We start from the raw sequence: 12,451 nt of genomic DNA on the forward strand, positions 1-12,451 counted from the left end.
TCTAGACTGTCGTGTGTCTCCGTAATAATAATGCTTAGAGGTGGTAGGGCAAGAAGCCTTGGCAGAAAATCGGCCCGCGGGGGCCGTGAGTCATTGCCGCCCTACATTTATCGTCTTTTTTTATCTACCCCGCGACCCATCCCTCGCTCCCGGCCACAGATCGCACCGACAGCCATTATCTGACGACTGTCCCCTCGCCCGTCATGTCCATTGATTTTCCGGCTGAGGAAGAGATCACCCTCAAGAGGTGGAGGGAGATCAACGCCTTCGGCAGGCAAGTCGAGCTATCCCGTGGTCGCAAGCCATACACTTTCTACGATGGCCCTCCATTCGCAACGGGCCTTCCTCACTATGGTCACTTGCTCGCCTCGACTATCAAGGATATTATCCCTCGATACTGGTCGATGAAGGGTCACTATGTCGAGAGGCGGTTCGGTTGGGATACACACGGTGTCCCCATTGAGTACGAAATCGACAAGAAACTCGGCATGTCGGGCTTGGAGGCCGTCGAAAAACTCGGCATCGAAAAGTACAATGAGGAGTGCAGAGCTATTGTCATGAGATTCGCGTCTGAATGGCGCGAGACCATTGAGAGACTCGGCCGCTGGATTGACTTTGACAATGACTATAAGGTACGTTACCCCGCTGATGCTGGTGCGAATACGTATCGCCTCGATTTGTACTGATGGAGATTAGACCATGAACTCCAGTTTCATGGAATCTGTATGGTGGGTTTTCAAGCAGTTGTTCGACAAAGGACTCGTCTACCGTGGCTACCGTGTCATGCCTTACTCGACCGCACTCAATACCCCCTTGAGTAACTTCGAAGCGCAACAAAACTACAAGGATGTGCAGGACCCTGCAGTAGTTGTATCATTCCCTCTGGTAGATGACCCTGAGACCTGCCTTCTCGCATGGACGACCACACCCTGGACTCTGCCTTCTAACGTCGCCCTCGCCGTCAACCCTGGTTTCGAGTACATTAAGATTTTCGATGAAGCCTCCAAGAAGCACTACATCCTTCTCGAATCCCTCCTTCGCACACTCTACAAGGACCCGAAGAAGGCCAAGTTTAAGATTGTGGATCGTTTCAAGGGTGTGGACATGAAGGACTGGAAATACCAGCCACTCTTCGATTACTTCTACGAGGAGTTCAAGGACTACGGTTTCCGTGTGATAAATGGGGACTATGTCTCCGCTGAGGATGGTACCGGTATCGTCCACCAGTCGCCGGCTTTCGGTGAGGAGGATTACAACGTTGCTATGGCAAGCGGTGTTATCAGCGAAACACGTCTGCCACCTAATCCTGTCGATGAGAAGGGCTGTTTCACCGCGGAAGTCCGTGATTTTGTTGGTCAGCATGTCAAGGCTGCCGATAAGGCGATCATCAAGCATCTCAAGGGCATCGGCCGTCTGATCGTCGACAGCCAGATTACTCACAGCTATCCATTCTGCTGGCGTTCTGATACTCCTCTTATCTACCGCGCTGTTCCCTCCTGGTTTGTCAAGATCGGCCCGATCATTCCCCAAATGCTTCAGGGTATTGAAGAGTCGCACTGGGTGCCTTCTTTCGTCAAAGAGAGGCGTTTCGCCAGCTGGATTCAGAATGCTCGGGATTGGAACATTTCAAGGAACCGCTTCTGGGGAACACCGCTTCCGTTGTGGGTCAGCGACGACTTCAAGGAAGTCGTGGCTGTAGGAAGTGTCGAGGAGCTCAAGCAGCTGAGTGGCTACGAAGGAGAAATTACTGACCTTCATCGTGACAAGGTGGACAAGATCACTATTCCAAGTAAGCAAGGCAAGGGTGTCCTCCGACGTGTCAGCGAGGTGTTTGACTGCTGGTTCGAATCGGGTAGCATGCCATACGCATCCCAGCATTATCCCTTTGAGAACAAGGAGCAATTCGAGAAGAGCTTCCCTGGTGATTTCATCGCCGAGGGTCTCGACCAGACGCGTGGTTGGTTCTACACTTTGACTGTCCTGGGAACACATCTCTTCGGCACCCTACCCTTCAAGAACTGCGTTGTGAACGGAATCGTTCTTGCTGAGGACGGAAAGAAGATGTCGAAGAGATTGAAGAACTACCCTGATCCGACGCTGATCATGCAGCGCTACGGTTCCGATGCCCTTCGACTCTATCTGATCAACTCTCCCGTCGTGCGTGCCGAGCCGCTCAGATTCAAGGAGTCTGGCGTGAAGGAGATCGTTGCCAAGGTTCTCCTCCCTTTGTGGAACAGCTACAAGTTCTTCGAGGGTCAGGCAGCTCTATTCAAGAAGAACAATAGTATTGACTTTGTCTTCGACCCCAAGGCTGAAGCCACCAATACCAACGTGATGGACCGCTGGATCCTGGCCAGCTGCCAAAGTTTACTGAAGTTCGTGAACGAGGAGATGGCTGGATACCGTTTGTACACAGTAGTTCCTCGGTTGCTCGAGTTGATTGACAACACAACCAACTGGTACATCAGATTCAACCGCAAGCGTCTTAAGGGCGAGAACGGCATTGATGATACTCTGCATGCGCTGAACACTCTCTTCGAGGTTCTCTATACCCTAGTCAGAGGTCTCGCTCCCTTCACACCATTCATCACCGACACCATTTATCAGAAGCTGCTTGCCCATATCCCCCAGGCGCTCCGTGGCGAAGACAGCCGGAGTGTGCACTTCCTCCCCTTCCCCGAGGTGCGCGAGGAACTGTTCGATGAGGTTGTCGAGCGACGGGTGGCACGGATGCAGAAGGTCATCGAGATGGCCCGTGTCTCCCGTGAGCGCCGCTCCATCGGCTTGAAATCTCCTCTGAAAACTTTGGTTGTGATTCACCAGGATCAGCAATACTTGGACGATGTGAAGTCCTTGGAAGGCTACATCCTGGAGGAGTTGAACGTCCTTGAGCTTGTCTTGTCGTCCGATGAGGCCAAGTACAATGTTCAGTACAGCGTTAGTGCCGATTGGCCTACCCTGGGCAAGAAGCTGAAGAAGGACGCCCAGAAGGTCAAGAAGGCATTGCCATCCCTCACGAGTGATGACGTGAAGAAGTTTGTTGCTGAAAAGAAGATGCTTGTTGACGGCATCGAGCTCGTCGAGGGTGACCTTGTCGTGAAGCGTGGTCTCAAGGAGGATGTTGCATCTGAGGGTATGGAACCTAACGCTGATGCTGATGTGCTGACCATCCTTGACGCCAACCTATACCCCGAATTGGCTCAACAAGGATTAGGTCGAGAGATCATCAACCGTCTTCAGCGTCTGCGTAAGAAGGCCGGTTTGGTCCCTACTGATGATGTGAGAATGGAATATGCCGTTCTCTCTGATCCCGACAGTGTTGGTATCAACGAGGCTTTCGAGACACAAGCCAAGGCCATTGAAAAGGCTGTCCGCAGGCCCCTGGAACAGGTTGCCGTAGTTGATGGCAAGGTCTCCAGCGGAGACAAGGAAGGTCTTATCATGGAGGAGGAGCAGGAAGTTCAAAAGGCAACTTTCCTGTTGCGGTTGCTCAAGCTGTAGCTGCGGGCCAATCTGTATTAAGATATGCTGCATGAAAATAGTTAAGATCTTAGATTTGTCTAAAGATGATTTATGTTTACGAATCTCTTGCTTCTATCTGGAATGGTAGCAATCACTTCTTCAGTCTCCAGGAAGCCCTCCTGTACGCCTGGCCCGGTGCAATTTCTCTGGCAAATATTTTGACCTCGACGACCTCAGACCTTCTTGGATGCCGCCTATACCTTCATCAGTAGCTGCATCAACCATAGCTTCTGAACAGCATACCAAAAAGCAATCTTTTAACTTCATAAACTCCTTAGCACACATGTCCTTGTGCACTGCATTGTAGTCAGCAACAATGCATTTGCCGTATGTGGCTGCCTGAGAACGGATTTAGCCTGCATACCAACAGTAAGAGCAACGCAGCGAACATGAGCATACCTCCGCAGAGCATTTGGAAGCAGCTTTTGCAAACTTCTCAATAGGTCTGACCCTTGTTGATGGCATTTTTGGTGGGATACTGCAACTGATCCTCTGCAGCTTTTCTCTCTGCTGGTGATGCAATTCAGACCCATGGACCGGGCAACGCATTACATAAGCAGTACAAATCACATGACGTACGCATTCCCATCTGCGCGACACGAACAAAACAATTCGAGTTCCGGGGACAAAGCTGGGGTGCTCTGTGTCCTTGTTTCAACGCTCTGCATAGTCGGACATACTATTTTTTTCTGGATTTCTTGGATTTGGTTTCTCTCGCATTGGACACTGCGGATCTTTGTTCTACCGTCATCTTTGCGTCTCGCAATGCATGATTTCGTTTTCCGCCTCCATGACCGATCTGCGAAAAACGCGCCTTAGGTCGCGGACTTTTCGATGCCTCCGAATCCCCCTCAGCGTAAAGCTTTATCCTTTGAAAACCCGTCGCTCTCAGACGAAGGTAGGCAACTTCGGTTACTAGCATGTCGCAATTTTTGCGATTCGAGTTCTTTGTCTAATCTCCGTCTTCCTTGTGGATAGATGTCGGCCTCTTGTATCAGATCGTTATCCGCGCGGAGCTGGATCCGGATGCCAACCGACTTCCCTTCAGGGCGTTGTTTAAAGCGTACGATGAGGTCATTGCCGAGCATGAAGTGGACGCGGATCCAGGCCATGCCTGTCTGCGCTTCCTCTTCAAGATGGGAAGCAAAGAAGTCGTAGGCGATTCTCTCTTCGAAAAGTTCGAGAATCTGCTTCGCCAAATGGGTATTGTCATCGAATTTGGAGGCGACGATACATTTACCGAAACCAATGACACATATGAGGACAAAGAACCCTCAATTGAAGGGTTGCGCAATAGGAGGGTTGATCGCGATACGGCGTCAAGAGAGGATACCACGCAGACAAGGCGCCGAAGGCGAGCATCCTTCAACTCTATGTATGATGTTGGTGAAGATATTACGCAAAGAAGCTTCGCCAACCGCCCGAGCTCGCGTTCCTCCATGTCGCGCCTGCAGACAGGGAAGACTGAATTCCCTGAGCCGACACCGGCGCGGGCCGAGAAACAACGAACCTCTCCTGACAGGACTCAATTAATGGCTCAGTTTGTGGACGTTGGGCGTAAGTTGATGCGTCGAATGGAGGAGCTGGCTTCTAAGGAGCAGAGACGAGATGAAACACCGACTTTCGTTGGGAAAGATGCCAGATCTGCGGTTGACCGAGACCGTTCTGAGAGAATGGCAGAAGCCTCGCGATCAAAGCCACGGCCCCGGGCTGCCCGCGCCGCCAGCTCTATAGCCTCGGATGAAGACAGTGAAGGGTCTAGTACATCCTCGCAGGAGGACGCTCACAACTCTTTCGAGAAAAGGGAGGTACCCCCGGAAATGCTGTATAGACCATCACTGTCCGATTTGCTGCGGGATGCTTCGACATTTAATATGTATCGTCAGCGCGCGATCGCTCGGCGCATTCTGACGCAGTGGTTGAAGAAGGCGGTTCAGACGCAACAGACTCACCGAAATATGGAAGTGGTCGCAGTCAATCGCGACAGGATAACCCTCTTACGGCAAGCTTTTGAGACGTGGCGTACAATTATCCAAGATAAACGCCGGGTTGCTCAGACAGAGAAATTTTTCAAACATCTCGAAGAGCGTGCTGGACGCGCCAGAGATCTATATCTTATGACGAAAGCTTTCACGCATTGGGCGCAAATCGCCTCTGACGAAGTTGCAAAAACGTCAGCTGCCCGACGACATATTCTCCGTGTCAAGTATTTCAACGCCTGGCGTGAAATCACAGCTGTCAATGAGCTGAAAGCTCAGCGATTCGCGCTGCGAAGGCCCTTTAATGCCTGGCGAAGCAAGGCCCGAAAAGCGAAGGAAATGGAGCAAAAAGCAGTGGCTGTCCATAACAAAAAACTGACACATGCGGTCTACTGGCAATGGTTCTGGAGTTTCTGTGATCGGCGGGCACCCCAGTGGTACGATCATCGCCTCAAGCGACGTTCCTTTCTTTACTGGCTGCGAAAGTTCCGCATGAATAGGGAGCGTAATCAAGAGATAGACGCGAAGAATAAGCATACTGCTACTGCGACAGCTTGGCAGCTATGGCATCAGAGATCCAAAGCCATTGTTGCTGCAGAAAAAGACGTTATATCCGTGGATCGCAAGCAAGTCCTGCAGGAAAAACTCGAGGAATGGAGAGCCGAGGCTCGATTACGTCCAGTTGCTTCTCACGTCTCCGCAATGATAGATAGAAATATTACCCAAACGGCATTCTCGCAGTGGGCCAAACGGCTCCGAATGCTCAGAGAAGCGAAAGAAGTGGATCGACTGAGGGTTATGCGCAATGCATGGACAGCTTGGAATGATCTACTTCGATGTCAGGCTCTGACTGCGCGCATAGAAGAGCGCATGAAGATGGAAATCATGTACAAATGGATCCTCGCGGAACGGTTTCGATTGATGCAAAGGATTCGCGATCAACGAATCACGCGCGATGTGTTCGCCAGGTTTGTGACAAACGTGCGTGACACTTATACACGTTTGTTGCAGCATGCCGATGTGCATGAGGAGTACCGCAACGAAGAACTTCTCCGCTCAAAATTCATCTGCTGGCGGGAACAGCTTGCGCTTCAGCGCCAACGCGAAGTGGCTGCGGCTGAATTCTATGCGCCACGCCTTCAGCAGGAATCGCTGGTGGCCTGGCACTCGAAACACCAACACATGACGAAATTGGAGGGGTGGGCTCGCGACGCACGGTATTACTTCCTAGCGACCCGAACGATCAAAAAGTGGCACAAGGCTACATTAGACTCTGCCAAGCGTCGTCGTCAGGAAGCCTATGCCAAGATGCGGCGAAAGATCAAGATCAATCTTGCCCTCAAAGCGCTAACGCACTGGCATTCGAGAGCTCAGCATGTAGCAGAATTGGAGCAGCAAGCCATAGCCCTTTGTCGGAGCAAGACTTTGGTTATCGCAGCAGAATATGTGGAGGCATGGCGCGACTCGACAGATAAAAGAGTGCAGGACTGCGAAGAAGCAGACATCTTGTACGCCCGCCAGATTGCTCGAGGTCATCTGGCACGCTGGAGGGAATCATCCGCCAAGTATCGCGACCTGAAGCAACAAGCGAACGACGTTTACCGCCTGCACGGCTTGGGTCGCACAAACGGTCAGCTTCGCAAACTCAGCCTTCGCGTCTTCCAGATCAAGAGCTCTTTCGAAACTGCAAATTCTATGCATGAACGCAATTTGAGAAAACATGCAAGAAGCATGTTTCGCCATTGGTTAGAGAAAGTCAGGATGAGACTTGAAGCTCGAGACATTCCAGGTCCATTGAAAACTCCTGCCGGAGCCTTTGACGGTGCACTCACGAACGGGACAGACGAGGCCATTTTTGATCCTTGGTATCGAAATGAGACTCCATTCAAGCTCAGCGATTTCCGTACCGAGTCTCAAGTACCCTCAGCAACTCCGCTTACAACCCCTAACTACATGATGTCTCCGTCCAAGCGAGCCGCGCGAGCCAAAGCGCTCACGCAAATTTCTACAACCCCTGCGACGCCTCTGTATACGCCGTTTGCCAGTCGATTGTTGCGTGCCGAGGGTATGGGCACGCGGACTGGTTCAAGCTTCCGGAATCGCAATGGCCGGGGCAACGGCTTAGGCACAAGTGTGCGATTTGTCGATCAACCCCCTGAGTCGCCGACTGACGGTCGAGGCTCGGGGAATCGACGTCCTTGAGATATTATTATCTGCTTCTGAAGAAGTTGGCGCTTTTGTTCGTGTATATGCTTTCCCTTTTGATTCGTTTCGCGATTGGTGCATTATTGGATGAACATATCGATACCTTGTTCATGTTCGCGTGGCGTGTGGTCAAGTGCATCCTGGTTATTTATATCAACGTAAACCACTGTTGATTTTGGATATATGTACAATGAGTGACGCAATTAAGTGCAGACGGTGTTTATCTGCTTCTCGGACATTTTAGATGCCATGGCTTTGAGAGTTTCCAGCACTAGATCAATAGTTACTAAGATAGTGGTACTAGATCCACTGTCTTCCATCTATGGGCTTGATTCTCCAGCTACCACAAGCTCCTTTCTTTATCTGCTTCTTAGATATTTTAGATGCCATGGCTTTGAGTGTTTCAAGCACTGGATTAATAGTTGCCAAAGATAGTAGTGCTGGATTCACTGTCTTCCATCTATAGGCTTGATATTCTGGCCACCACTGTCTCCTTTCTTTATCTGCTTCTTAGACAGTTTCGATGCCATGGCTTTGAGAGTTTCAAGCGCTGGATCAATAGTTACCAAAGATAGTAGTGCTGGATTCACTGTCTTCCATCTATAGGCTTGATATTCTGGCCACCACAGGCTCCTTTCTTTATCTGCTTCTTAGACATTTCAGATACCATGGCTTTGAGAGTTTCAAGCGCTGGATCAATAGTTCCAAAGATAGGAGTGCTGGATTCACTGTCTTCCATCTATAGGCTTGATATTCTGGCCACCACTGTCTCCTTTCTTTATCTGCTTCTTAGACATTTTAGATGCCATGGCTTTGAGTGTTTCAAGCACTGGATTAATAGTTGCCAAAGATAGTAGTGCTGGATTCACTGTCTCCCATCTATATAGGCTTGATTCTCCAGCCACCACAGTCTCGTTTGTATAAACAACAAACGCATGAGTCTCAACTCTTACACTTGCTTTCTCTTAATCCCCAGCTCCTCAATCTATCCTCCCTCCGGTTTTTTGTATATTTCGTTGCTACCCCCATCTCACACTTGGAAGAACTACTTTTTTTGCGGTGATAACAAGATTTTTACTTTCTTTAGCAAAACCTTGCGGTGCAGCTTTTCCAGTTGATAAAGATGTTTCAACCACATGGACCTTTTTGCAAAAATTGTGGCATGGAGGGCCATGTACAGTCTCTCTGCCCAGATCGCCCTTGCGGATACTGTCGCCAGGAAGGACATATCATTCGAGACTGTCCACAATGCCCTGTCTGCCCTCATTGCGGACTGAAAGGGCATGACCCCAAATGTTCACAAGCTAAATGGAACAGACAATTGCAGGAACCAGCTGGTTCTCAACTACCATCAATGCCACGAGAAAAGCCCAAGTTTGGACCACGAAGCCATGTTCAGGATCGCTTTCCGAACCAGTTGCAGCCAACCATGACTGAGAATAGGAGCCTTAGTGCGCCAGCTGCAGTAAGTCTCACATCCTCTTCAGGTATGAATTGGTACTAATAAGTCTTTCTCCATACAGGACTCCTCCGCTGTTTGCCCCAAAGTCAGGTTTCCGCCAATTCAGGAGACCTTAACTTACTTGCTCAAAACTGTTACAGAAACAAACAGACAAGATCTCAAGCATATTCCATACCAGGAATCGATTTTGGCCATGGGAGGAATAGATGATAGCATAAAGCTTTTGACAAGAGCTATCCACCCCGCAGTAAAACATTTCGAGAACAAGGAGGTGACCACAAAGATGTAAGTGAGGAACTACCTTACTAGATTTATACTAATGAAATACAGGCTGCATGAAGTCCGCGAGAAGCAAGCAGCAACCGAAGTATGGGAGAAGGACAACGGATACCTAAGCTTTGTTACTGATGATCGCAACGCAGCCTATTGGCGTGGATATGTTGGACAATCAGAAAACCCCAGAAATCGGATCATGCAGCATCTCAGGGCTATTATCAACAGTGAACAGAGTACGCTGCATTATTATATTGTGGCTAAAGGAGCTGGGCACCGTGCGATCAACTTCATGAAACTCTGGACTCTTGTCTGGCCAGATCATGTTAACAAACATATCCCTATGGTATTTGCTAATATCCTAGAGATGTTCATGGCTAGATGCTTCCAGACCCTTGCACCAGGTATTCTTGAAGAATACTTTGGGAAGGGGGAATACTCTGGCACTGGCCTGAATGTTGTTCCGCCACTTCTTCAGGGAGTCTCACTTAGCCCAGGTGCCAGATACACCTACTCACTCCAACTAGAAGACTCGCCAGACAGGGAGATTAGGGAATGGCCACAGTATCGATTGAAGCGACGGTTAGAAGACCAGGCCTTATCTCAAGAGCGGACTGGTAACTCTCTCAAGCGCCATGAATACCTCGAAATCTTGACATCAGCTGCAAGGGCACAACTTGGGATCTCTGATTTACAGCCTATGGATACTACAGCTTCGCTCATGAAACCATTCGACATGGAGTCCTGCTTGCGTACAGTTAAAGATGCTGTTAGAGAGCCCCAAAAGGTTGTTAAGCCTAGAGGTACTCTTAAGGCCCGGGTTGGGATAATTCTGGACCAGCATAGCTATCTTAGGGAGAGCCAACCACTGTCATATGGGGCAACAGGCGAATGTGCAGTCTCTTGGGGTATCACGGAGAGTGGATTCTGCGAAGAGAATTCTCTTATTTGGCCTTTCACATTCACCCAGGAAATCATCCAGCTATCAACATCTCTTTCCTTCAAGCAGATGAGGCCAGATGAAGCTGATGCCATAAGCAAAGCCAACAAGGATCTCATTCAAGCAAGCAACCTCCGGATCATCATTTTTAGTGATGCTGAAGTTACACGACTCCTAGGCCTAGGTCGTCAGATTTCCCTCAATTTCAGGGGAACCAATGTCCAAGCCTACGTTGAGATCGATGAAGCTTGCATAAAGCGGGTCTTTATCCACGCACCAAGGCCACTGTCCATTTTATGGGCAAACGCTGGAAGGCAGGTGGTTCAATGGTGTGAAATCTTCAGATTCAGCGCAGTTGTGGCGGAATTCAAGAGCACTATACATACCACATTTTACGAGCGAACACTGGTGGGTGCACAAATAATCAAACGCTACTGAGATGAACGAGACGGACGAGGCAAGCCGATGGCAACTGCAGACTCTATTGATGCTGGTATTCGTGCCTGGTTGTATCGCAAGGGCTTTCGGACCAGCGCTGCCCTCGAGCGTCTTAAGGCTGTTGGAGGATCGTTTCCAAAGTCTATCTTTCTACTTTGGACAAGTCTGCCGGAAAGACCCAAGGATATCGCCATGCCAACTACCAAGATACTGATAAAGAAAAAGACAAGAAATCGTTCACGTGTCTTTCCCCCAGAGAAGCTACAAGAGATGAGGGACCTCTATGATGAGATGCAGCAAGAATGGCCCAAGGATGCTCAAACCATTTCTGCAGATCCCAGTGGCTCAATTGAATATGATACATGTTCCAAGAGCAACAAGTCATTGGAGAGCAGCAGAGTTTCTGGAAGTTCTGAGTCCCTGGAACACCACGAAAATCCGGAGAGCGATGATGAGTCTGATACAAGTAGCACACTGGACATTGAAGCAATCAGCCAGGCAATGGTCGCAGGAGAAAGAGATGACCTGGAAGAAACCGGACTGACCCTATGTTCCTCCAGGAGTGGGAAGGCTCAGATCAAAGTCTCCGAAGTGTCTGAGTGTGTTGGTGCTACTACCAGAAAGCAGATCATTGCAGCTCAGCATGATCCTGCTTATGGAGAACTGACATCAATTGAGATACAGACACAAATCAGCCTGCTGAATGGGCGCCGTTTTAAAGGGCAGCATTGGTGGTCCAGCCATGGGGCCAAAGAAAAGCGGCAGATATATGGCCTTTGTTTACTCGTTCATTCTGTTATTTGGCTCAGACTTCGGGGCTTCTACCTCAGCCATAACAAGGATGGAGTCATAGTCCAAGCTGAGCTCGCACGACTTGGAGAAAGACATCCCAATGCGTATGTTGTATCTGAAAGAGCGGATGACCCAGCATCCTGTTTGGCTTTTCGGGTAACTCTGAAGGATGAAAATGGGGATCAAAAGGTTGTCTATCCGACATCACCGCCTACTCTCGAAGCCATATTCAAAGTGAACAGCTTGGTTGACTGGCTACATGGTGCTACATTTAGTACGTTGAAAACCCGAGGCAGACGACATATCTTCATCAACCCAACCAACGTCAACGTTGCCGAAGACCTAAAGTTCTTCCAGGGCGGTGCCTATATCCTGGAAGACGGTTCACGGTGCAAGAAAAGACCATCTACTGCAGGAAAGCGCCCAAGAGCTGACAGTGATGAGTCTGAGTCTGAGCCTGAGCCTGAGCCCGAGCAGGCCCGTGGCAAGAAAGCTGCAATATAGGTTGCCATGCCTGTCCAGCACGTTATCGGACTGCCATGTTGATGGGGCTGCGCAAGACATACAGCGAGGACGCTGTCATTTTTTCGGGGGGCGGCAATATGACTGGTGGTACTTCCACCTTCAGCGGATCATGTATCTTATCCTAGAGAGATCATCCTTGAATCCATTGCTTTACTATGCTTCACCATCTACCATAACAAAATGGTAGCATGTCCGGATAACGATCTCAGACCTCGGATTTAACTGTTCCCCAACATTTTTTTTTCTCTTCGTATCGCAAAAAATGAAGATTAGAGTAGTGTGGCAGGAACGATAAGATAGTAGTATGGCTGTAGC

General features: G+C 49.5%; 3 protein-coding genes across 3 annotated transcripts; all 3 read left to right on the plus strand.

The window, feature by feature from the left end:
- Positions 1 to 203: 203 nt before the first annotated feature.
- Positions 204 to 3,501, plus strand: ALT_7898 (isoleucine--tRNA ligase ILS1; the record flags this gene model as incomplete). Its single annotated transcript, XM_033564022.1, has 2 exons — positions 204 to 632; positions 697 to 3,501. The coding sequence occupies 2 exons, from the start codon at positions 204 to 206 to the stop codon at positions 3,499 to 3,501; spliced, it is 3,234 nt and encodes a 1,077-aa protein (XP_033419913.1).
- An 855-nt stretch (positions 3,502 to 4,356) lies between these two features.
- ALT_7899 (Sfi1 family protein) lies at positions 4,357 to 7,703 on the plus strand (the record flags this gene model as incomplete). Its single annotated transcript, XM_033564023.2, has 2 exons — positions 4,357 to 4,420; positions 4,501 to 7,703. 2 exons carry the CDS (start codon positions 4,357 to 4,359, stop codon positions 7,701 to 7,703), a joined length of 3,267 nt encoding a protein of 1,088 aa, XP_033419914.2.
- A 1,432-nt stretch (positions 7,704 to 9,135) lies between these two features.
- On the plus strand, positions 9,136 to 12,115 carry ALT_7900 (GIY-YIG nuclease family protein; the record flags this gene model as incomplete). Its single annotated transcript, XM_033564024.2, has 4 exons — positions 9,136 to 9,171; positions 9,230 to 9,453; positions 9,499 to 10,789; positions 10,844 to 12,115. 4 exons carry the CDS (start codon positions 9,136 to 9,138, stop codon positions 12,113 to 12,115), a joined length of 2,823 nt encoding a protein of 940 aa, XP_033419915.2.
- Positions 12,116 to 12,451: the final 336 nt, after the last annotated feature.

The sequence above is a fragment of the Aspergillus lentulus genome (genome assembly GCF_001445615.1).
Source record: "Aspergillus lentulus DNA, contig: Alt16, strain: IFM 54703, whole genome shotgun sequence".
NCBI classification, from domain to species: domain Eukaryota; kingdom Fungi; phylum Ascomycota; class Eurotiomycetes; order Eurotiales; family Aspergillaceae; genus Aspergillus; species Aspergillus lentulus.